The sequence below is a fragment of the Lygodium microphyllum genome, chromosome 26 (genome assembly GCF_053477565.2).
Source record: "Lygodium microphyllum isolate KBCC chromosome 26, Lygodium_microphyllum_v1.1.10, whole genome shotgun sequence".
Lineage (NCBI taxonomy): Eukaryota > Viridiplantae > Streptophyta > Polypodiopsida > Schizaeales > Lygodiaceae > Lygodium > Lygodium microphyllum.
Genome location: NC_141160.1, coordinates 78,392,790 through 78,419,693, shown reverse-complemented (window position 1 = coordinate 78,419,693; position 26,904 = coordinate 78,392,790). Strand labels below are relative to the sequence as shown.

The 26,904-nt window shown below is 40.2% G+C and overlaps 1 protein-coding gene across 1 annotated transcript in view; it reads right to left on the bottom strand.

Annotated features, from left to right (window-relative positions):
• Nucleotides 1-26,904, bottom strand: part of ASHH1 (SET domain group 26) — a 134,616-nt gene that overhangs the window by 99,514 nt on the left and 8,198 nt on the right. Inside the window, exon 2 of the mRNA XM_087668217.1 lies at nucleotides 12,184-12,242. Coding sequence (XP_087524343.1) covers nucleotides 12,184-12,242 — 59 coding nt within the window. The remainder of the gene's footprint in view (nucleotides 1-12,183; nucleotides 12,243-26,904) is intronic.

Sequence of the window (26,904 nt, the reverse complement as noted above, 5' to 3'; positions counted from 1 at the left end):
CAAATCCTGGGATTCATCTCACTACCCTACTACTTGAGCATAGAACAAAGTGTGACCCATCTCCAAAGTACAAGGCAATGGTCGCAAATCCCCACAAGGCAATGCATTTGACCCTCCCACCAAGGAGGCCTCAACAAACTTAGAGCACTTAACAAGGGGCTCAACATGTTCCACGTCAAAAATCCGGACCAATTCACCCTCATCCATATCCAGTTGCAAGGCATCTACCACTATACCATTGAAAGTGTTATTCAGCTCAATCATACGGGGGCAAAGATCAGCTGAGGACACCAGCTGAAATGTTTGTGCAATTGGAAAATGATCCTCAATTCATGCACTTTTTGAACCCCTTAAATAAGGACAACAAAGGTAAGAAGAGGAAATCATCTTCGAGAGCTTTGGGACATCAAGATGCACTGAAAAAAGAGCCAATACAACACCATGATGTTCCAAATGTGGGTAATAAGCATAAGCAAATGATGCAAATGGGGCAATTGATGCATATGCAAGGCCAACATGGAAGTGCCAATCCAATGCTTTTTGGACCACAAGACATGCATGCAATGATGGGATACCCATGGTGCTTTGGTGATGGCACTAGTTTCCATGTTATGGTGGGTCAAGGACCGCATACGGGAATGTGTCACACAACTCCTTATGGTATGCAATAACCAATCCATGGTGTGCAAGGCCCAATGAATTTAGGTATGGCTGGTAATATGCATAACCCCATATATAGCAATGCTGACATGATGTTGGGGCACAACGTGGCAAGTTTGGCGATGCATATATGCAACCCACAGTATTTAGGACTCATGGTATTAATGTTGGTCATGCAAATGCTCCATATAGTGCGCATCATGAGGGAAATGCAGCTATTAATGCATGCAATGTATGGGAAAATATATCTTGGCATAGTTGGTAGTATGCAAATGCAGAGTCATACTACAATGGTCCAAAGTATGCAAATAAGAATGTTTCCTAATGCAACTAATGCTCCTAGCATATCAGGTACACATGAGGGGCTAGTCAATTGGATGCAATGTTGCATATTGGTTAAGTTGAAATTGCAGTAATGTGAAAGTATAAAGCATCGCAATGCTTAACAGGGACAAAGGCCTATAACCTAGTGGAGGTTTTGAGGCAAGCAAAGTTGTGGCAAAGTTAGAGATAAAGTTTCCATGCACTCTTAGTGAAGCTTTAGCAATGTTTCATCTATGAAAGAAAGCAACTGCATGGAGGAGGATGACCTTGCAAATCATTCTTAATGATGTACTTTACCTTAATGTGTTTCAATTAGAGCTAACTTTGGATTAGGCTCTTTCAAGTTCAGTAGACCATAGAAGGTCTAGAGTATTGCCTGATGCTCAAGGAGGAGGTTGCATTTCCACTCCCCTAGTGATGGACAGCTTGGTTATATAGTGGATCTTGGATGTACATGGCTTGCATCCGCGGTATTGTGTGCTGACAGTATTTCTACCATTGGGATCACGTTGAGTGTAGTAGTCATTGTGAGTTGATATGCAAATGTGTATGGTTAGCACCTAAGCTCTAAAACTATACATTTGTAAGGTTACTAGCAAGTATTGAATACATGGAATGTACATTTGGATGTAATATGCATTTGCAAGGCATGTATGGAATACATGGATGGTATGGAATGCAAATTTACAAGTAATGCAAGAGAAGTACAATTGCATAAGTTACATACCCTTTGGAATTGATCTATACCTTACATGAGTATCATTAGTACAACATTGCAATGAGGCACTAGTTATTCTTAATTTACACATTACAACGCCTTGGTGGTCAAAACAATGTTAGGTTTTGACACACAGATGCATCCCTTATGGTTCTGGCAGTGGTTATAATTCAGGTGTATGGATTGTAACTAGTTTAAATGACTTGAATTCCACATGCAAAGGGCATGAGCATGGTTAAGAAATAGGTGCACGTGTTGTTTGACTACAATGCCATCATGTATTTCTAGTAGTAGCAATGGATGCCTTAGCACATTGCAATGCAATCGAGGATGATTGCACGGATTTCAAGGGGGTGGTCTATCATGAGGATGTGAATTTTTATTGCATTGCTTAGTATTTAATTAAAAGCTAATCAAATGTGCTAATATGACTTGTACATGTGAGATGCAAGCTACTTATTTCACAATATGGGACGCACGATCCCGAAATATCACTTGATGCCAAAGGCAAAATTTACAATAAGTTATGTCACACAAGTACTCTGGTGCCTGGTGTCAAATTTTTGCCTACACGAATTTATTGGCCACTAATGGTCAGTGGTGATATTAGAGACTAGGCCTTAATTAATTAATCAATGCCAATCTAAGGATCAATAACTGCTTAGGGATACTTGAAAGACAAATTAGCCTCGCCAATTTAATTATTGACTGGTGGAATTATTTTTCTAGACATTAGAATAATTATTAAATTAATTTTCCAATTTAACATTTTTAAAAATAATTTAATAAGATAGATAATGCTAAAAAATGGGATTAAAAGGCTACCACTTAGCAAAACTTGCACATGCAAGTTGAAAAAACGCTTTTGAGGGCTGGTGTAAATCTATCCTAGCCATTGTGAGAGAGAAAGAGGCTATTAGAGAGCAAGGAGATGTTGATGATGTAATTTGTAGCCACCAAGGATCAATCCTATGATAGGCAACAACAATTCGGAGCCCTCCAAGGACAAGTGACAACAACCCAAGGTCCTTCTGGTGCAAGTGACAGCATACAACAAGGGGCAGTAGCCTTTCTGGTGGTTCTAAGCCGTAGGTGACAACTTCCATGGCTGTTCGAGTAGGACAGCAATAGTTTTTCAGCCTTTGTCGCAGTCAAACTCTAAAATTTCTCTCTACAACATTCTCTCTCATCCCTCAGTCATCTCTCAAGTTATCTCAGTAAAATCCAACCATTTGAGTCATCAACAGTGGAGATATTGAAAAATCTATGCTATAAATCCTAATTTACAGCAAAAATTAAGGTTTGACAACCACCTCGAGATGATGCTCAAAATTGAAGGCCTAGGGCTTGAATTCCAACACGTGAAATTAAGAAATTTCAGGCAGATTCAAGAAGGCAACTATCGTGAGGACATGTATTTTTGAAACCTCACTTAATATGTGGATTAATTTTTATTCACATGATTAAGTAAATGTTGCACGTGTGAGGTGCAACTAGGATTAGAGTAAATTTACGAGCCCAAGGCCCGAGAAAATCACAGGATGTCAAAGGCAAAAGTTGCTTTAAGTTATGTTGCACAGGTACTTGGTGGTATCTGATGTCAATTGTTGGCCTAGGTCATTCATTTGGCCATAAGTGTCAGTTGGTGACACTAGAGATGTGGCATTCAATGGTACCTAACGCCGATCTAATGGTCAAAGATAGCATAGAGAGACTCGGGAGTGAAAGATGTCTACCCAATTTAATTATTGGCCAGTCTGATTATTTTTCTGAGCACTGAAATAATTATTAGATTAATTTTTAATAATTAAAGACTGAAAAATAATATTTAATGATGGATAATGTTGGAAAAACCATTTGGGAAGGCTACCACTTGGCAAACTTGCCCATATAGACTGGTAAAAGGCTAAAGAAGAGGAAAAACGAGATCATTCTTGCTGTAGGAAATGTGGGAGAGTTGTGAGCAGCCAGGGCCAGCCTATTTTCAACCATTGCAGCAAGCCACGAGTGAGTTTTGAGGAGGCGATTGCAGATTCGGACCCTCCACAGCTGGGCGATTGCATCTAGGTACAAGGTGAAAACCAATTTGGATGTCTCAGCCTGTAGGCAACGGCATTTAATGATGTTGTGGTAGAGCAACAACTGCATTTGACTAATTTTCAGGCATTCTTTGCGACAAAACTCTGAATTTTCTCTCTCTACAACTTTCTCTCTCATCTCCCAACCATTTCACAGACTTGCTCTAAAGATCTCAGCATTTGAATCCTTGGAGGCTAAGAAATTGCAAATTTCTCTGCTGTAAACCCTAATTTACAGCAAAAATTAGGGTTTACCAACAGCCTCAAGAAGCGTGCCAAAAATTGGCAACTCAAAGACTTGGATTTTTGAGGGCTGAAGGTGAATTTCAGCTAAATTCATATGGAGAAGTATATTTATTGTTTGCCAAAGGGTATTCGGGGTTTTTGCATTAAGTCCACTGTTTCCAGCATGTCTCAGCTTATAGAAACTACTACTATAACCGACACATTGCTGCGTGGAAAGGATACAAGATTGCATCATGATGATGCCAAGTCACATGTCAAAGAGGCAAAGGTTGACTATGAGATACTATGGGCCATTTCAAGTGTTGGAGAGGATCAATGATATATGCTATAGACTGAAATTGCCTCCACACTGGCGGATACACAATGCCTTTCATGTGAGCTTGCTTAGATCTTTTCATGGAGATGTACCAAAGGATATATCTGCTGAAATTCAGCTAGAGGTTGAAGAGCTCGATGAAATACTGGTACCAAAGCAGATTTTGGCACACAAAGGGAGGAAGATCAAGAGTAAGGGTTCCAAAAGGTACTTGGTGAAGTTTCAGAATTATTCACCAATGGATGCCAAATGGATGGAGGAGGATGACTTGGCAGACCATCCTCGGTTGTTGCAACTTTACCTTTATGCTTTCATATTAGAGCCGAGTTCGAGCTCAATCAGGTTCAGCAAAGCAGAAGTCCAGAGTATTATTTGATGCTTGTGAGCGAGCTAGCACCTCCACTCCTCAGTAATGGACAGCTCTAGAAGTAGTGGATTTCCAATGTATTTAGTATACATTCCACGTACTATGGCTGAACAGTATGTTTGCCAAGAGATCACTATTCAATGTACTAGTCACTATGTTAGGTATACAGATCAGTACGGCTTTCACTGCAACTCTGAAATTGCACATTTGCATCTGTTATGCTCGGTGTGTAATCAATTATGCTTGTTATGGCATTGGTTATGCTTGATGTAGCATCAATTAATGGTCAGCACAAGGGCTGATTATCGAATGTTCATTTTCAGCGTATGATCATTAATATTCAGTGGTATTCAGCTGGTTTTGTGGACAGCAACATGTCTTATGATGCCATTGATGTTTCAACCATGGTTTATGCTTGGTTTTCGCTATACTATGGTTTGGTTTTGTCACATGATAATCTGGCAATGTTTTTGAGATTCTTTATGAGTCTTATGTTATGTTATGTTGGCTGGTAATTTTCAGCATATGTTGGGCATATGGAATGGTTGAACAGCAGCGCAATGTTGTGTTGACTATGATGCCCTATAGAAATTCCAGTGTAGTACTTTGCTTTTGATGCATTTGGCAATGCAATCAAGGACGATTGCAAGGATTTCGACGGGCAGGATTGTCATGAGGACATGTATTTTTAAAACCTCACTTAACATATGGATTAATTTTTAATCACGTGATTAAGTAAATGTTGCACATGTGAGGTGCAATTGGGGTTAGAGTAAATTTACAAGCCTAGGACCCGAGAAAATCACGGGATATCAAAGGTAAAAGTTGCTATAAGTTATGTTGCATAGGTACTTGGTGGTATCCGGTGTCAATTGTTGGCCTAGGTCATTCATTTGGCCACAAGTGTCGGTGACACTAGAGATGTGGCGTTTAATAATGCCGATCTAAAGGTCAAAGTTAGCACAAAAAGACTCAAGAGTGGAAGATGCCTAGCCAATTTAATTATTGGCCAATCAGATTATTTTTTGGGGCACCGAAATAATTATTAGATTAATTTTCAATAAATTGAAGACTGAAAAATAATATTTAATGATGAATAATGTTGGAAAAACCATTTGGGAAGGCTGCCACTTGGCAAACTTGCCCATGTAAGCTGATAAAAGGCTGAAGAAGAGGAAAAACAATATCATTCTTGCTATAGCAAATGTGGGAGAGCTGTGAGCAACCATGGCCAGCCTATTTTCAACCATTGTAGCCAGCCATGAGTGAGTTTTGAGGAGGCGATTGCAAATTTAGACCCTCCACAGCTGGGCAATTGCATCCAAGTATAAGTGATAGCTGATTTGGATGTCTCAGCTATAGGCAACAGCATTTAATGCTGTTGTGGCAGGGCAGCAGCTGCATTTGACTGACTTTCAGTCATTCTTCGCAACAAAACTCTGAATTTTCTCTCTCTACATATTTCTCTCTCATCTCCCAGCCATTTCACAGCTTTGCTCTGAAGATCTCAGCATTTGGACCCTTGGAGACTGAGAAATTGCAAATTTCTCTACTATAAACCCTAATTTACAGCAAAAATTAGGGTTTAGCAACAGCCTCGGGAAGCGTGCCAAAAGTTGGAAGCTCCAAGACTTGGATTTTTCAGGGCTGAAGGTGAATTTCAATTAAATTCACGTGAAGGGCTAGCCAGCCATTGAACTTGGGGCATTTCCATCGTCTATGAAGTGGATGAAGGCCAATTAAGTGCCCTAATCAAGGGGCAAATCAGATTGAAGACTTGCTGGTCACTTTGGACAGCAAGGGGAGTTTGGATTATGAAGGGGATCGGGAGAATCCCATTGTAAATCAACTTCTTCTTCAATAAAACTAAAGAAATACCGAAAGGGGCACCAATTTTGGGGCCAATTGGGTGTGCACTGTCCAAGATCGGTAGGCAATTTTGTATTTTCAGATTTACAGTTATTGTTTGCTGCTGTAATTAAGTTGTAATCAAGGATTTACCACCCATTCGTGGTTGGTTTCAATAGCAACTCTCACAAAGTGGAGCAAGTGGAGGGACATTTGAAAACTTGAATGATAAGTGTATTGAGAAACCAAGTCATTCAATAGGTTTCTTGTCATTCATTCCCTTTGGTTTCGCACTGACAGCCCCAAAAAAGATTGGGCACCCACTTATTGAAACGTCGTTGGAGATAGTCTATGCCTATAAATACATCATCCTGCTACCCTCCATCTCCTAGCTGCCAAGTGACCTTCCATTTCACTTAGCAACTAGGTTCTCCACTTGGCATCAGCCTTTCCTAAATGTGTTTGCAGTCTATCACCTTCCTCTCCACTTGGAGACAGTATTCTCCACCTAGCGTCAACTTCACAAGCTATGTTTTGCAATCTGGACCCTTCTTGGCATCGGCACCGACTCTGATAGGCATCTGCTACCCTCTACAAGCTGCATTTTGCAGTCCTTGGCCCTTTTGTGGCTATGTTTCAACATCTAGCAGACTGTCCTATTGATGATCACCTCAGAAGTTCACGATTGTTATTGGTTATCATCTTCCTCGATTTTGATGGCCCTTGAGGACTGTGTTTCGCTCCCTCTAAAACTGGTTATCCTTTTCCTTTGCCATTCAACATTACCTTCAATACCCTATTATCCAAAGGATTGTGTTTCACTCCCTCCACAGTGCACATTCCCTGCAGATAATATCGCTTGATCAGCCACGACAATGCAGTCATCTTCGAGCTTTTGTTCCATTGCATTTACTTAATTCATTCAGCATGATTCATTGATTCATCATTCATCATCCATCATCTTCTGCACTCTTCTTCTTTTGAGTTTTTGAGTTTTTTCTTCACTCAGTGTTGGCTGCACACTCTATGTTTCTCCCCGCAAACTCTACTATCTCTGTGATATGGTATGAGTGCATGCCATCCCACCAATTTTCTTGACATGGTATTAGAGCAGAGGTGCTTAGAGAGCTAAAAGATCCTCTTCATTAGAGAAAGCACACAAAGGTTGCGTGTTTGGCGTCACCTTCAGATTCCCGCTATTTCAATCGTATCATCAAGAGATACCCTTATCTTTTTCTCCCTCCCACCCTCCCTTTATACGTTTACCACACCACTATTATGGCCTCTCCACAAGACAGACACCACTAGGTGCTCCTCCTATGGCAAGAGGTCATACCACTGAAGATTGTCATTATCAACCTTTGCTCCCTACTCCACCGGAGTACATGCATCTTTCCCCCTCGCACTCGTCATGACACCTCATTCTTCTCGGCCATGGAGATCATTCTACACCGGCTATCAAATTTTTATGCTCCAAGCAATAAGACACACCCAATGCGTACTAAGCCCTTGCAAGCAAAAGGAGGCTCTAAGACCCCACGTGGTAATAAGCCCTCCTAGAGACCGTTGCAATGCGCTATGGAGGTTTCCCCCACCCATTTTTGGGTGCAGTGGCTTTCCTAGCCATCAGTTCTACAGTCCACTCCACCAAGAAAGTGCTTGTTGGTACTGTGTCCTCGTCAGTCTACTTCGAGAGAGATAGTGGATGTTCGACTCCTTCCACTCCAACTTTGTAATCCGCTCCATTGAGAGACAAAGGTTGTTTCCCACTTGTGGCTCCATAGGAGCTACCTATTTCCTCGCCTCCCTTGTATTGCTTCATGGACACTAACTCCAATGCGGGCATCAAGGAGATTTTCTATGATACGCTTCCATCCACTCCCTCCTCTACTCAGATTCAAGAGGCCACCTTTGGGAGCTGCCTAGCCTCTCTTCTATTAGAGCCCTAGATACCTTCTTTAGCACCACCAACAACATTCCTTTGTCATCAAACTCTCCAGAGGCATGATCCATGAGTTTCTTGATTCTCTCTCTCTCTCTCACATAGGGGGATTCAAAGGGGGCTTCTCTTTCTTCTCCTTCAAAGGGGGATCTCGTTCCTTTAGCTTCAAAGGGGATCCCTACTCATCATGCGGTTCTTCACACACCTTGTTGACAACCCTTTACCATTTTGGGGTGGTTGACATCTCTATGCCATCTCGCCCATTTATTCTCATTGATTGATATGCAAGATCTACAGGTTCTTCCTAGTTTGGGGCTTTGGATGTTTCAGCCTTGGCTTGGTGGCTAGGCCTTCATATTCCTCCCAACATGGAGAAACAAAGCTTGTGGCTATCTCCTAAGGCTGAGTTTCGAGTTCTATCATCTCATCATGTCTACTATTGTTCACTACATGTTACCTTACAAGTTAAACACTAGAATTACAGGGTGGATCTTCTTCTCTATCTCACTCCTCTTTTTCACTCCTAATTAGGCCTGAGAGGGGGTTGCTAAGAAACCAAGTCATTCATCATTCCTTTTGGTTTCACACTAGCAGTCCCAAAAAGGGGCTCGGCGCTCACTTACTGGGGCACTACTCAAGACACTTTGTGCCTATAAATATAGCACTAGCTCCCCCTCATTCTATATACTCTCACTCATCGTCATTCATTCATCTGTCATTCTTTTCTTCTCTCTCTAGCCTCTCCACTGCTACTCACACCTTGTGAGGCAAACATTGCAGGTATACTTTCCCTTGCTGTCACACACGCACCTTGATTCTCTCCATCATAGCCTGTGTTTTGGCTTCAAGTGGCATCATCCATGCCCTCCATCTCCTAGCTACCTAAGTGACCTTCCTCTTCACCTAGCGACTAGCTTCTCCACTTGGCGTCAGCCTTTCCTAGCTGCATTTGCAGTCCAACACCTTCCTCTCCAGTTCGCAACAGTGTTCTCCACCTCGCATCAGCCTCATAGACTGTATTTTGCAGTCTTGACCCTTCTTGGCATCCGCAACGACTCCAACAGGCATCTACAACTGTCTGCAAGCCAGCCTTTGCCCCTTCTGTGGCTACATTCACCATCTAGCACACCGTCTTGTTGATGATCACCCTCCGCGGTTTAAGACTATTGCTAGTGATCTTCTTCCTTGAATTTGACAACCCTCGAGGGCTACGTTTCTCTCCCTCTATAGTTGGCTGTCCTTTCCTTCACCATTCAGCGATACCTTCAGTATCATACTGCATTTTACTCCCTTCACAGTGCAAGTTCCCTATAGATACAACCACCTAATCAACCAAGACAATGCAATCATCTTTGACCTTTTGCTCCATTGTATCAACTTGCTTCATTCAGCATGATTCAGCGATTCATCATTCATCATCTTCTTTGCTCTTCTTCTTCTAAGTTTCTAAGTTTCTGAGTTTTTCCTTCTCTCAGTTTTTGCAATATAATTTGTGTTCCTCCTTGCAAACCAAACTCTCTCTCTCATATGGTATGAGTGCATACCATATCAGTGATTGCCGTACACTCTGTGTTTCTCCCCACAAACCCTATTGTCTCTCTAATATGGTATGAGTAAATACCATCCCATCACTTTTCTTGACAAAGTGTTAGGACACTTGTCTAATCTTCAAGGCTTTTCTTCTTTGACTAAAAACTTTGAAGAATACAAACAACTAAATTTAGTAATAGTTATCAAGATAAAAACTTACTATTTTAGAACATCATCCTTGTTTGTAGAAGTAGCATTTTTAGGCTAATACAAGGACCCTAAAATATGGAGACCCAAAATATAGGGACCACTAAACAAGGGTATTGTGTGAAGCCTCTTCCAAAGGACATTAGAAAAACAATCCTAGAATCTTAATATGACATTTCTATGCAAAAATATGCACATTCTAAATTTCCAGCCGACACATGCACATTGCCCAAACTTTCCAAGATCATGTCATCTCGTTGATTGCAATTGTCTATTTTGGCAAATCTAGCCTACACTACAAGGCATTATTCTGTATGTGTTCGACTGTAATATACTCGAGTTCTGGTCATATGCACCCACCAAGTTATATAAGTGGAAGTGTGACACTATCCTCATTCTAACCCACATAGACATAACCTATGACCAATTATCAATGGCCAGCTTTAATGCACTACTCTAGACATCTTTTAATTACAATAGAAAAGAATTTCAATAAAGGATGTAAGTCTTTTCCTATTGTACTAGGACAACAACCTAAAGAAAACTGCAAGCATATTATTGGATAGAATTTCCAAAACATGAGAGACTAGCAAGCTTTGCACCACCTACTAACTTATGCATATCAAGAAGATGATCATCAAGGATGAATCATTGAATCATGCTAAGTGAATCAAGCTGATACAACGGAGTCGAAGCTCTGATGATAACTACATTGTCTTGTCTAAATCAAGCAGCAGCACCTATAGGGAATCTGCACAGTGAAGGGAACAAAACACACTCCTCCCACAACAGGATATCAAAGGGTAAATGCTGAAGGGTGAAGGAAAGGACAGCCAGCTGTAGAGGGAGCGAAATGCAGTCCTCAAGAGCTGTTAGAGATGAAGGATATGCTGAAATCTCTCCGAGATGATGGCTACTATCAAGGTGACTGATGGGTAGCAAACTAGAGAAGAAAACGCAAGAATATTTGACAAAGATCTCTCCGTGTAAGTGGTTGCAAACAGGCGACTGCTGGGCAGCCCTTTAGGAGTGAAGAAAACACAAAAAAACGTAGGTATCTAATGTAGGTTGATAAAGAGGGTGTAACCTGCTGTAAACGGCCTGAATTTGCTGCAAACAAAGGTTGATGATGATGCCAAGTAATGTAGATGATGCACACTGCAAAACGGCAGGTAAAGATGGATGCAGAAGCGACAAACCGTAATGTCCTCCTTGCAGGGCGTGAATGGCAGTGGAGAGAATGGAAAAATGAGAAGAGAATATGGAAGAGAGTGACAAACTGTCAAAAGGAATGTATGTGTGGATGAAGAATGAGGGAAGTCAGTGTCATACTTATAGGCCCAGACTATCTCAAGTGGTGCCCCAACTCTCTAGAGTGGCGCCTTGGCTCTCTCAGGTGGCACCCGACATTGAACAATGATCCAAATAAAGCCTTTTTGGGCTGTAAATGGAAAGCAAAATATGAATAAAGTAGGGGAAATGTACTGAATGAGTTGGTTTCTCACCAACACTCACTCATTGTGATGAAGGCAATTATATCTAGTTTTTAGATCGAGCATGTGTCTAACAAAACAGAATGGCTGACGTTTTTAGATCAAGCACACCATCAATATTAAGAGCATAAACTCAATTCTTTCACAAAACCAAACATTTTGACAGAATGGGTCCAACCAAATTAAGATCTTTCAACATATGTTAAAAAGACATTCCATCAGTACAAAAGGCACAGAACTCAATGAACAGCCCAACATGCTTGTAGTTATGATATGATTGGAAAACAAACATAATAGTTAGTGCAAAGGAGGAAACAAGTAGGAAACAAACTTAATAACTAAGGCAAAGGAGGAAACAAAATCTAAATAATTAAATCATTTTAGTTATTATGTAATTATGAAAACAAGAATAATAACTAGTGCAAAGGAGGAAACGAAATCAAAAGAACTAAACCTTTTTCGATGTTGCATAGATAGTTGACTTTGGCTTCACTAATCTCTTTGATCGTAAGCCTACAAAGAATCAAGTGAGTGAGTATAATACATGCAACTTCAAACTCAGCTAATTCATAAGTATAAAGAACTATTAATAGTATGTTTCTTTATCAAGGGATCTTAATTTAATGCAAGCTCCTACTTTTCTCCTCCTAGCCCTCATAACATTTCATACATCTAACCATGTTTTTCATAAATTCATTTGCTATCGAAAACAGTAAGTCCTTTCGGCAAAGAATATATTTGTTTCAAGGTTATATAGATTTTGATAACTAAATGCATACTAGTAAAAGTATATACAATAATCGACCAGCCAAAAAAAAAAGAGAGAGAGCTGCTGCTAGTACATATAAAATGTAAAATACCTTGAGCAATTTGACTAAGACAATGATCAAACTAGTTCAATAAATGTGTGTAGCACATTTACGAGTTCTGGAAGGATGAGCATGTATCCTTCCATGCATGAGAGAGGAAGAAAGAAGAAAGAAAGATACAGAAACATTTGCTTAAGGCCATAAACACTTATGCGACTTGAGTATGGTGTATACTTACAAATGATATTTCATCATGATATGCTTAAAAGATGAGACACGTGTCAAATAAGAAGTACAATTATCAAGGTGGGTCAGGTAAATAGCGGCTCTTTACTCCTCAGCTCATAGCCAAGTCATGACCGGTGGAGCATGAGAAGACAAATTCAGCATTCAGAGATCAATTAGACAAGGTTGCCCACTAGCTCCCTTCTAGTTCTTATTTGTAGCAGAGGCCATGAGCTCTTCCTTGAGAGAGAGATATGCAGGTAATAGAGGCATCAGGTTACCCAGCCTTGAGTTTGAGGAGCTTTTGGATGTGGAGTTTGCAGATGGCATAGCAGTCTACCTAGACTGGGATGAGAGTAACTTTAGGGCCTTCAAGGAGATATTTTGTAGAGCAGCAAGTGCCTTAATGAACTAACATAAGTCCTATGGATTTTGGGTATGTAATACTAGGCAGCGTAGTGGTGACTACATGAGGATTTCACATGGGTTCCCCACAGGACTACAAAGAGGTATCTTGGATCCCATGTGTGTGAAGGTATGCTAGGGTTTGCACTGAGGAAACACAACATGTACAACCAAGACTAAAACACAAAGACTCATACAATGGCTAGCAAAACTCACCCGAAACGCAAAACGCAAACACAAAACTCAAAACTCAAACACATAGAGAAGAAACTCTGTAGTGAATGAATGTTGTGAATAAATGCAAGAGTGTACCGAATGCCCAAGGACAAAGCAATGGAGTGTTGGAGAGTAACGTCCGCCAAAGACAGATCCCAAGTGCTATGACCACTAATCAAAGTGTGAAAGACAAGGAAACCACCAAACGCTGATCACCAGAGAGTCAAAAGACTGAGGTAACAACAAGGATGATGCGCGAGGCAGTGGGCAGCAGCAAAAAGCTCCAAATGCAGCAATGATGCAGCTGCCAAGAGGATAGAGATGGTCACCAACTACCGCCTGGTGGAGAAAAGGGCCAAATGTAGGCTACACATTGTCACCCGATGCAAAGGAAGGACTGCCACCTGTAGCCTAGTTGATGGAGTATCAAATGCAGGCAGGAGGCAATCTATGCGCTAGAGATGGCAGATGGGCCAAATGCATCAGCAGAGTGAGAACCTACACAAAAGGGATGAATTTGAATGCTCAACACCCCATCTATTTATAGATGTTGAAGGGTGCCCCAAAAATTAGGGATTTAGGGGACCACAAAACTCTCGAACCCCGCACCAATTTTGTAATTTTCATTAATTAAGTGTGTTCTAGGGCTGTTTAAAGATGCTAATCAGCTGTAAAGCATGTTTTAGCTCAGCAATGTGGGGATTGATATTACCTCAGAACAGCAACTAACACCTCTTCTCTTGAGCACAAGACACAAGCTGCTTTATTGGAGCTCAGCGACTCTCACTAGCAGGGAGAGTAGTGGTCACCAACCCAATCCTCCTTGCACTATGTGGTACATCACTTCTTGTTGGGCATTCTCCAGGACATGCATTGGCCAAGTGAAGCACCTTATTAGGAACTTCATCTGGTCCTAACAAGACAGGAGCCCGGCCAAGGCAAAGGTTGCTTTGGATGTCATCATACAACCCAGATCCAAGGGAGAGTGATGACAACCTAGATCCAAGGGAGAGTTGTGTTAGAGATTATTCATCCCTTGGACTAGCATTTCTCTACTTACCATTCGTGCAGTCAGTTCTCTCGAAGATACTCTCGAAGGGCATTATTCATTATTATTGTCAGTTAGTGGGCATTTTCAGCAGACACAATGTATGGGCAGTTAATCAAGAAAGCAATGGTGCCGCGTGGCAGCTGGAGGATTGATCGCTATTATTTTATTCATTTATGTTATAATCAGCAATTTTGATCAAGTTGGCCAGTGGTCGATTGCATTATTTTATTGCATTCTTTTCTCCTATTTAGCCCACTTGGCAACCTGCCCCACACTTGTTTTTCAGGTGCTAGTGGAAGAGATTCAGGTCAAGGAGATACATCTACAATCCTTGTATATCTGCCCTCTTCATTTCAGCATTCATTGACTACATATCTTTGCATTCCTTTGTCTCTTATCTCTCTCCCTTTCTTTCATGTTCATTTTCTTTCAATCTTGTCCATACACTTTCACATTCACTGCACTCTGACATGGTATTAGAGCAGCGTAGGAGGAGCAAAATTGTTGTTTTTGCACATCTTTGCTATCCATGAAGAAGGAAAGGCTACGTTCTCAGCCTCTTGCTGCAGATTTTGAGTTCTCATCGCCTCTGGTGGCAGGTGAACTCTTTGAGGGGGCTGCCCTTGTTTTTGTGTAGGTCATTCTATTTACAATGTCAACCGAAATTGATGCACAATTTCAGTGCCGGCTCTTTCTACAAATCAAAAGCCTGATGAGGAGAATTACCACATCTGGCATGTAATGATGCTTGCCATCTTGGAGTCTTGCGATTTGGTGAAGCTTGTGAGCAAGGCTATAGACCGTTGTACAACTTGCGATCCCTCCAAGCTTTCTTCAAATGAGAAAGCTGAGTTTATGAAGGTACAAGTGCACTGGGACAAATTGAATGCCCACATCTATTCTTTCCTCTTTCTCTCCTGTACAGCAACCATCATTGCTAACATCGAGCACTTGACTGTGACTCGAGACATATGGCTGGAGCTTGATCAAATCTATAATCGGATGGCCGTGATGAAGCGGGTGTCCCTAGAGGTTCAAATGAGGACTTTAAGTTCTAACAAGTCTTCTTCTATGCGGGAGCATGTTAATAAGCTTTAGTAATTTCAGATGCAGGTCCAAAATGCAAGGAAGGCGATTACCTCAAAGGATATGGCGATAACTCTTCTTTCTCAAACACCGCCCCGATTCAGTGCATTTTACTCTGTCTTGGTTGCTTCAGGGCGGACAAAGACTCTTCATTGGGAAGTGTTGGTCCCTATGGTTTTGGACCAAGAGGAGCGATTGAAAGGACAAACTACTTCCAAATCGGAGGCATTGACAGGTCAATCCTCTCAAAAGAAAAAAAAGGACCATAAGAAGACAAAGAAGGACAAATCAAAGAAGAATAAAGAGAAGGATTCCACTTGTTATATCTGTGGTTTGGCAAGACAGATCACTAGAAGAAGGATTGCCTTGAGAGCATTAACAGGCCCACATTCTCGTGAGTGGATTGTTGATAACGGTGCCTCTTGGCACATGACTCCTTCTATAGTAGGTGTTGCACTTTCATAGCCTTCGCATGGACAGATTCTCATTGGCAATAGTTCTTTGTCCCTATTCAAGGGAGGAGTAATATACAACTTATTCCAAATGGACAGGGTGGTGCTTATACTTTAGAGGGGCTTTATGTGCCAAGCTTGGGTTACCATTTGCTTTCAGTACACAAGATTTGTACCCTCGCTCTCTTGGTTGAGTTTCACAAGGATTCCTTTTGTGGATCGAGACAAGTGCTTACTTCCAGTTATGAGAAGAATGGAGTCTACGAGTTGAGGTCGCCTTCTGCCTTGACCTCTCTTCTTCTTACCTCTCACATACAATCCGAGCTTTGGCATGCTTGGTTTGGCCACCTAAATTATGATTACCTTCAAAAAGCTTCTAGGGGATAGCTTATTCAAGGTCTGCTGGACATTGTGGTGAGCCAGCAACCATGTGTATCTTGCATTCGTGGGAAACAGCATCGTGATGCCATTCCCAAAAGGCTTCAAGGTGGTCTTCAGCACCCTTGGTGCTTGTATCTATAGATCTGTGTGGACCAATGAGGACGAATTCCCTTAAGGGAAGCCTATATTTCACATTGATTGTGGATGACTTTAGCAGGATGACATGCGCTTATTTTTTGCACTTGAAGTCAAAGGTGTTCTTTCACTTCAAGGATTGGTTGCTCTTTGAGAAGAAGCGACTAGGCTAGAAACTGAAGACATTACGATAGGATAAAGGTGGTGAATTTGTTTCTAATGAGCTTGCTAGGTTTTGTGCAAATCGTGGTATCCACAAGGAGTTTGCAAACACAAACGCACCTCAAGAGAATGGCATATTAAAGCAAAAGAACCGAAGTGTGATTAAGATGGCTCGCACCATAATGGAGCATCGACAGACATCTCAGTTTCTTTGGGCTCAGGCTGTGGCTATTGCAGTCCACATCCTAAATTGATCCCCCACTTCGGCCGTTGTTATGTGTTATCTCGTGGAGTAGCAAAAAGCAACCCACTATTGTCCTTTCTTCCACAAGCGGAGTATAGAGCGGCATCTTCTACCACATGTGATACAGTATGGCTTCCAAGGTTACTCGGAGAGCTTGGCTATCCTCGACCAAGTCCTACAACACTTCATTGCAACAATGAGAGTTACATTGCTTTGGCACGGAACCCAATGTTTCATGCTAAGTCAAAGCACATTGAGATTCAATACCATTTCATCCAGGAGAGAATCTTGGATGAGGCCATTGATGTAGTTTATTGCGAGAGATGGAGGATAATCTTGCAAATTTGTTTACGAATGCGCTTTCTCAGCTTCTTTAACGACAACACTCCAAATCCCTAGGCCTTATGCCACATCTAGAATCTGAGAGGGGATGTTAGAGATTATTCATGCCCTAGACTAGCATTTCTCAGGTTACCATTTGTACTATCAATTCTCATAGAGGTACTCTCAAAGGGCATTATTCATTATTCTTGTCAGTCAGTGGGCATGCATTTTCAGCAAACACAATGTATAGGCAGTTTATCAAGTAGGCGATGGTGCCACATGGCAGCTGGAGAACTGATCGCTGATTATTTTATTCATTTATGTTATAGTCGGCAGTTTTTAATCAGGTCGGCCAATTTTTTGCTGGCTAACTTCTTTTCTCCTATTTAGCCCACTTGGCAGCCTGCCCCACACAATTGTTTTCCACGTGCTAAGGGAGAGATTCGGCTCAAGAAGACACATCTACAGCCCTTGTATATCTGCCCTCTTCATTTCAGCATTCATTGACTGCACATTTCTGCGTTCTTCTCTCTTTTCTCTCTCCCTTTCTCTCATGTCCATTTTCTTTCAGTCTTGTCCATACGCTTCCACTTTCAGCACACTCTAACAAGTTGGGGATCATAGACCAAGACAGCCAAAGCAAAGCCTTGATGGCTAAGCTCATTGCTAGGGGTTTTGCTTCTAGGCAAGGAGCCCTCAAAGAAACTTCTAATAGGGAGGGTACAAGCTATAACACCTATGCACAGAGGACCATGGCAGCCCAACATCCACTAGATTTTTTAGGAGATCAAGACCAAGGACTTAGGGAGGAGCGTTGAGGTCAACTTGGCAACTGCTATTATCAAAGCTTGGAGATCTACACTAGCAAGGCCTCACCAGCTACCCCCCACTACAACCAAAGAACAAAGAAGGCAATCTCTTCTCTTCAATCACCTTTTGAGATTAGACTCTAGCCAAACTCTTGGACAAAGAACATACTTATCATGGGGGAGATTCTCTTTACAAGTTGTTGTATCAGTGGGAGATCGGTTTGCATTTTAGGAACTTCCATAAAAGGCTCAAAGACAAAGACTACAGGGGCTCAAGGGAGCTAGAGTTATGATTGAGGCCATGACAAAGGGAGCTCCACCAAATTGGTGAACAGATACAAGCACCTCTCAAAGGCCTTTTCTCCAAAGAGCACATTCTTCTAGCAATCTTTGCAACTAGAAAAGACAAGAGGTTTACTTTTATAGTCAATGAGCATGGCCATCTCCATTAAGAGGACCTCGATCAAGCAACATTCATTGGATACTCTAGACAGAGGATCAAAGTCGTGGCTCACTTCAAGAGGAAGTGGCACATTGACCCAAACCCAGTCACCTATCTGGTTGATAGACCAAGGTATTGGGCTTACCAAAGGAGACTTTTACAAAGATTCCAGTGGGATCCAGAAGAGTGGGTGTGGAGAGATCCATTTATTGGCTATGGAGGAGAATATAGATGAGCAGGATCAAAGCACAACCAACAACCTCCCAAACTAACACAGAGAGGGAATCACAAAGAAGTTCGTATGTGACTTTGGAAGGAGGCTACATGATAGCTTTAGGTCTAGAAAGATATCTCTCTTCCTGTGGCTTGTAGCTCACAAAACTTAGAAGTTGGCACATGGCTTGGATATGGCAAAGACCCATTATCATGTGCAAGATACAACAATCCAACAGAGACACAGAGACATTGCCTATGGGACTGCCCTACAGCCCATGAGGTTTGGAGCAGAACCCTTGGGATAGTATTTCATAGCACAGCACAGACCATGGTGATTACCTGGGGAGGGTTGTTGTAAGTGTTGGGAAGAATGTGAGAATGACACTTTGAACTTGACCAACTCAATCAATTATCACCATGAAAATTAAAAGAGAGAGAAAGAGAGAGAGAGAAACAAAAAAGAGTTGATACCACATTGAGAGGAAAACCAGCCCTTGCTTTACAAGAATTTATTGAAACAAAACCACGAGCACTAAGTGCCTAAACCATATACAAAAGGGCTGATTTGCTGCAATTTTGAAAATTAGGGTTTTGAAACCCTAATTTCTACAAACTTTGAGCAACAAGCTGATTTTCTTCTTTGGTGCTTGGATTAGATCAAGCTAAGTAGAAAGTGCTTCTTGGATGAGAGATAGATAGGAAAGTACAAAGTATGTGGCTGAAATTTCTACATGAGAGTTTATTTCACATGAAGAGAGAGATCTTCAATATATAGATGTGGAGCTTCGGTGCTCAAAAGTGAAAAACAGAGGCTACACATGACAAGCGTTTACTAAAAATCACAAGTGTAGTGATACTTGTCTCTTCAAAATGACACATGTCCTATTCTAAATGCCATATGTCACTTTTCTAAATAAAGAACCTTCCAAACCTTCTACTCTAAAAATCTCTCAAATGGTTAAAATTTTAAAATAGCTACTTAACACAAATTTGATCCTTGAGAAATTCTAGAGACTTTGACATGAACAAAATTTCCATTTGAATAAAAAATAGTAATTTCCTAAATTTAAGAAGCCACTAAATTTAGCTTCCACGGAGCTTCATTATATAGGTTCACCAGTTCATAGTTTGTTTCTTTGATCATAAGCATCTGGTTTCACTTTCTAAAACCACTCATTATATGGGCTTCTAGGCAATTTGACTATTCGAGTATAAAAGTCTTAGTCATCTAAGCTTTCTAATCAATCTGACCGCTCAACTAAACTTTTAATTTCACTTGGATATCTTGGGAATGTATAATTATAGGGCCTTTTAACCATTAACCACCCTTCAATAGAAAGATGAACATTTAATCATATTTCAAAATACTTAAATAGTACAAATCGCCTTTCAAAGTACATGAGCATTAGATTAATTTGAAATTATTCAGTCATATATATATTCATAACAATTGATACACAAAAGGTTTGTTACATCTCTCCCTCTTGAAATCCCTCTTGTCCTCAAGATGTTACTGGAAGCATTTCTAATCCTACAGCTTCTTCATAAACTGCAAGTATTTCTAGATAGTCTTCAAAATACTCTTCTGGCATCTATTTAGAATCTAAATGAGAGTAATTTTTAAATTTTAAAATGAATTTTTTAGAAATGTTTCTTCCTCTTTTTCTAATCATACAAAAAACTATTTTCTCTAGTTAAAGTATCTCCTCCTCTTCATCTACTTCAGATGGATCCTCTATTATAGGTTCCAATGGTGAAGGCCCTTCATAAGGCTTCAAAAGATGGATATGAAAAGCATTGTGAATTCTCCAATGCTTTGGAAGTTGTAACTTGTAACAAACATCATTAATCTTTTTAGCGACTTGAAATGGCCCATAATTTCTTGTTGCGAGCTTAGTGACTTGCAATGAAGACTTGTTAGAGCTTCTTAGACGAGCTTTGTAAAATTTCAATCACACCAAATCTCCTTTTTTATAAAATCTAGTATCTTCTATGCTTGTCTCCTACTTTCTTTTGTTTTTCTTAAGATCTTTGAATAGTGTAGCAATCGATTAGGCACGAAGATCGAGACAAATTATCGTATACGCAGTGAGAGACAAAGAGAGTGAGCGAAAGCAAGCTATGTAGAGTGTGAGCACGTTTTTGGCACAATGACAAGTGTACCTTTAGGCTTTTAGATAGATATATATATGCAAGTACAATGTGCTAAGGGTGTGTTCACACCCATGCACATATAAAAGACACAATAGCCCTTTATTCCCAACAACCTCCCACCTAAAGGCAATGTGCCTTAAGAAGATAAAAGAATCAGCTAAGTCTAGGTATGTACAAAGCTGAAATAAATATATCTATCCAACTTCTATCATCTGTCGACAATGAGCAAACCGCTCTGCTAGAAGACTCTTTGTGAGAAGGTCTGCAAGATTATCATTTGTATGCACTTTGACAAGCTCAATACTCTTGCTGTCAAGTACATCTCTAATGAAGTGGTACTTCACCTGTATGTGCTTTGTCTTTGCATGAAAGACAGGATTTTGTGCTAGCATGATAGCACTCTGACTATCACAATGGAGAACAAGTAACTCTGTGATGCCAAGCTCTCCCACTAGACGTGAAAGCCATAAGGCCTCCTTGCATGCCTCAGTTGCAGTCACATACTCTGCCTTTGTAGTAGACAATGCAACACACTTTTGTAGCCTGGAGATCCAAGAGACTGCTCCTCTTGTGAAAGTAAACACATACCCAGAAGTGGACTTCCTACAATCCGCATAACCAGCATAGTCTGCATCCGTAAAGCCAACAACAGATACCTTCTGCTTTCCAAAGCAAATGCATAACTCCTTTGTGCCTTTGAGGTATCTCATAATACCTTTCATTGCATCCCAATGCTTCTTGCCAGGGGTTGCCATGTATCTGCTAACCACTCCCACTACAAAGCAATGTCAGGACGTGTAGCAACCATAGCATACATCAAACTGCCAACAGTTGAAGCATATGGTATCTTGGCCATTTCAGCCTTCTCATCATCAGATGTACGGCTGTCCTCTGCACTGAGTTTCACATATGAAGGCAATGGAACCCCAATTGTTTTCCCCCCCTCCATACTGAAACGCTACAAAACTTTGGAGATATACTCCTGCTGAGATAGATAGAGTAAGCCTTTCGATCTATCTCTGAGTATTTGCATGCCAAGAATGTGATTTTGCATCACCAAGATCCTTCATGTCAAAGCTGCAATGAAGACTTTGCTTCAGTGAATCCAAGGCATGAGTATCCCTACCAACAATCAGCATGTCATCTACATACAAAACCAAGATAATCAGACTGCCATCTGCTGCCTTCTTGGTGTACAAGTAGTGATCCACTTGACTTCTATGAAAACCTTGGGACTGCATGAATGTATCAAACTTATGATACCATTCTCTTGGTGCTTCTTTCAGCCCATACAAACTTCTTTTGAGTTTACATACCATTTTTTCCTTTTCTTGTTCAACAAACCCTCCAGGCTGTTGTATATATATGTCTTCGTGTACATCACCATGTAAAAACGCAGTCTTTACATCCATCTGTATGAGCTCCATATCCTTAACTGCTACCAAGCCCAAAATGGTTCGCAATGTAGTCATCTTGACTACAGGAGAGAAAATCTCATCAAAGTCAATTCCATGCTCCTGCTTGTACCCTTTTGCAACCAATCTTGCTTTGTACTTTGGTGAGAAACCAGAAGTGACATTTATCTTGTAAACCCATTTGCATTGAAGGGTTTTCTACCCTTTAGGCAACTGCACCATGTCCCAAGTGCCATTTTTTTCAAGAGATTCCATCTCTGACAGCATGACTTTATACCATTTCTTGCTGTCATGTCTATCCATTGCTTCATGGGCATTGCCTCTTGAAGTGTCCTGGTTCCTTGCAATAAAAGCACCTTGGAGTCTCATTGTCTTTTCATGTGGATATAAAGTTTCCCACTGCATTTGACTTGGCTCTCTTTGTCCTGTTTAGTTGATACTATCCTTGGGCTCTTTTTGCATATCCTTGGAAGTTGCCCTTATTTTGACGGTTTTTGTTCCAAATTTTTGTATTTCTTGACTTTTGCTCCATCTCTTGAACTACTGGGCTGCTCTAATCAATGCATCTTCTAAATTTGATGGTTGCATTGAATCAAGATGCATATTTAGGGACATATTTAGACCATTACAAAATTTTAATACTTTTATGTGAAATATCTATCATAGCTGCATATTTTAGAAGCATTACGAATTTGGAGTAGTAAGCTTCTAGGCTTAGGCTTAGCTACTTCAAGTTGAAAATTTCATTCATCTTTTGGGATTGATATGTGGGTGGAAGGTATCTCCCATGCACAACATCCTTAAGCTTTCTATGCCAGGTGATAGCAGTTTCGGACATTCCTTGGTCCTTATACCACTATTTCCACCAAAGACGAGCATCTCCCGTCAATTTTAGTTTTGTGATCATTGCTTGATTCGACGATGCATTCCTTGCAACAATAAAATAATCTTCCATAGATTCTATCCATGTTTGTGCCTCGGGTTGGGGTATTCTTTCCCTTACCATCAATTTTTGATGGCTTGTACCTTTAGGTTTTTAGATAGATATATATATATGCAAGTACAATGTGCTAAGAGTGTGTTCACACCCGTGCACATATAAAAGACACGATGGCCCTTTATTCCCAACAGCTCGTCTAACTTGGCCAAAACACAATCCATATCATACACAAACTCATTGGCATGAAATATCACCTTCTCTATTTTGAGAATAGATAGTAAGAGTGGTTTTGCATATAGGATCTCAAATGGTGTTTTACATATAGAAGTATGAACCGTGTTATTATAGGCATATTCAACCAAAGGTAAATACTTTTCCCATTGTTGATTGGCTTCATGGCAATAGCACTTCAGCATATTCAATATTGTGAGATTGGCTATCTCACTTTAACCATTCGTTTTTGGATGGCAAAAAAAAGAAAAAGTAAGCTTTGTACCCAAATTTTCAAAAAGAGCTCGCCGAAAGAAACTAGTGGTTTATGAATCTCTATCACCCATGATAGATTGTGATAACCCATAATACTTAAAGATTTGTTGAATAAATATTCTAGCTATATGTTGAGACTTGATAGCCTTCTTGATTGGAATGAAATGAGCTTGTTTGCTATACTAGTCAATAATAGTCTATATGCCATCATTGCCATTTGTTCATTTTGGCAAGCCAAAAATAAAATCCATAGCAATTCTTTTCAAGGTTGGCTCGGAATTGGTAATGATTGCAAAAGCCCTACACGCTTTTGGCAATCAAACTTAATCTTTTAGCACACAAGACATTCTTTGATAAATTGTTCAATGTCTCGTTGAAGACTTCAAAGCAACCCTCGCATGAACAGAAGCAACCACAAAACCGGAGTAGAAGCATGCAAAATCTATGCACATGGCTGAGCCATTAATCTCAAAACAAGAAAAAATCACAAATCTTGCGCTTAGCAACAATGAACAGAATTATCATCTTCATCTTCATCTTCATTCTCCATAACTTCAATTGTACAAGAGAACAGAGGAAAGGGAAAAGAGAAACTTCTGCATAAAAGACAGAGGAGAGAGAAAAGAGAAATTTTGACACCATCCAAAGGGAGAATGTGTGTATCTTGAAAGAAATGAGAGAAAGAGGCACATAATCAGCCTTGCACTCCACCCCACCTTTTCCTCAAAAGACACACACCCCTTCATATTTTTATTATTTCTTAGAATTTTTTTGATACATTTGTATTCATAAGGCTTTAGCATTTACATTTCAATTCTTTTTAACCTTTTACAAATGCATGCACATACACTTTTGTGTATACCATTTATTTATCATGGATGTGGATGTGGCTGTGGTCCCCTCATGTATAAGAGTCTCTTTCTAGTGATTTTAAAACAAAGTGAATATTATTCACTTTACAAAAACTAAAAGTGTGATATACGCACGAACATTTTTGTGCTTCTTTAGGTATCATCAAGACTTGACCAAAAGAAATATAATTCAAGTGCCTTGGTTGTGGGCAACCACAATGAGTCATGAAAGAAGCCGCATGATATTCTTCCATCTGCATGACATTCTTCCATTACTTTAGGACTAAAATCGTTAGTAACACATAACTTATTCTCCATCAAAAAAAATTGTCTTTGATAACATAGAAGTTTATCATTTTACCAAGTTGTAAACTTTAAAAATGGCCACTGCAAATACAAGGAAGACAGATTCACCTTTCAACTTTACATCAAGTGTGAGTGTCTTTCCCTTATGCTGAAGAGTGATCTCGTTTGCATCTGAATCAATCACTATATGCATACAATGATACCATGGTATATCAAGCAACACATCACAACCCTCAAGTGGAGCAATGAAAAACTCTTCATTGTCCATATATACCCGTATTTGCAACCGATGCTTTTCAATGAGCAGTATAACAGGCTTTGCATGGCCTTAACACGTCATTCCAACTTCTCCCATGGGTCCCATCTCATCCTCTCTAATGCCTAGATAAGTTGCCAGGTCAATAGAGATGAAGTTAGCTCGCGTACCATTATCAAAGAAAATCAATGCATGCTGATCTCTAATTTTGCCCTATTCTCTGCAGAACTCAATAACATCATCATTGGATTGATCAGTAACAACATTGCGCACTAATCCCACAAATGTTTTGGGCTTCTTTCCCTTAGAATCTTCTTGATTTTCTGATTTTCCAGCTTCTTGCCTATTGGGATAGTCCCTTGCAATATGACCCTTCTGCTCACAAATAAGACATTTATTTGCAACCATCAATTCCCTATGTTATGCTAATTTTTCGAGCCCTTTCTTTGTTGTTCTGGCCTCTTAAAAGAAAAAAATTATATAGAGAGAGAGAATTGTACATTTGATGTGAAAAAGAGAGGGGGAACACAGAGAGAGAGAGAGAGAAGAGAGAGAATATGAATACAGAGAGAGATCAAAAGAAAAAATACTAAAGATAGAATGAAGAGAGAGAGAAAAGAGAAAGAAAAAAGGAAAAAAGAGGAATGGGAGAGAGAAGGAAAAGAGAGGAGTGGGGGAGAAGCCTGGGAGAAGTAAAGGGGGGAGAGAGAGAGAAGCTCTTGAAGTATATAATGGTCAATTGTATACAACCAACAACAGAGATTGGTGGGGATTTGCACCATGAAGGAGATGCGGTGCATATAACCACGGAAGGCAAATCCACAGCTTCAACACCTTCTATACCCAAGACATCAAAGAAAGGCAAAAGGACTCCTAGAAAGGATAGTTCTCCAAAAAAGAAATAGCTTTGCCATATCGCCTTGTAGGCCTTCATATAAAATACATGTACAAATATAAAATAATTCAAGAAATGATAGTTCTCATAGAGATGGCAGATAGACATCTGCTACAAAATTTGTACATGTATTTTATATTGATAGTAAAGATATCTTTTCTTGAATGTCATTGCAGTGTATTTTATTTTCTCTCCTTTTCGATATCTGCAAAAAATAAATTACAAATGTTTGTTAGTTAGAAAGTGAGATCTTGATATACATCTAAGTAGATATAATATGATGTGAAAACTTACTCGTTTCTTGTCAAGTTGGAATACAAAGGAGCATGGTAGTTCAATGTCTTCATTTTGTAAATCCATCCTCGAACATTGGATACCCTGTTGGCCCTAAAACTGACGCGTCTTTCGATATTTCTTTAACTTCAATTGCCAATCGATTGATTCCAAGTTGGCATTCCACAATCTCCTTAGCTAATCCAAAAGCCCCTTGTTGGTGTCAAGTTAAGCCAATTGGTTTTTGGTGGTTAGTTGGTATCAGTTTTGACCGTAGGATAGTGGTTTGGCTAGTAAGTGTCAATGCTGACACTAGAGACTAGCATTAATTAATTAGTTAATGTTAGTCTAAGGGTTAACAGAGGTTGGAGACTACTCAAGGTTGCAAATGGTCTAGCTAATTTAATTATGGATGGGCGCATTTAATTTTTGGCAGGATAAGAAGGGCTGAAATTAATTTTCAAGATTATTTAATTCTAAAAATTAATTTAAATGGCTAGATAATGCTGAAAAATAGGTTTAGAAGGCTGCCACTTGGCAAAAATGCCCATGTAAATTGAGAAAACGTTTTTGGGGGCCAGGTCTCAGCCATTCAATCAGTTTTGAGAGAGAGAGAGAGAGAGAGAGAGAGAGAGAGAGTGT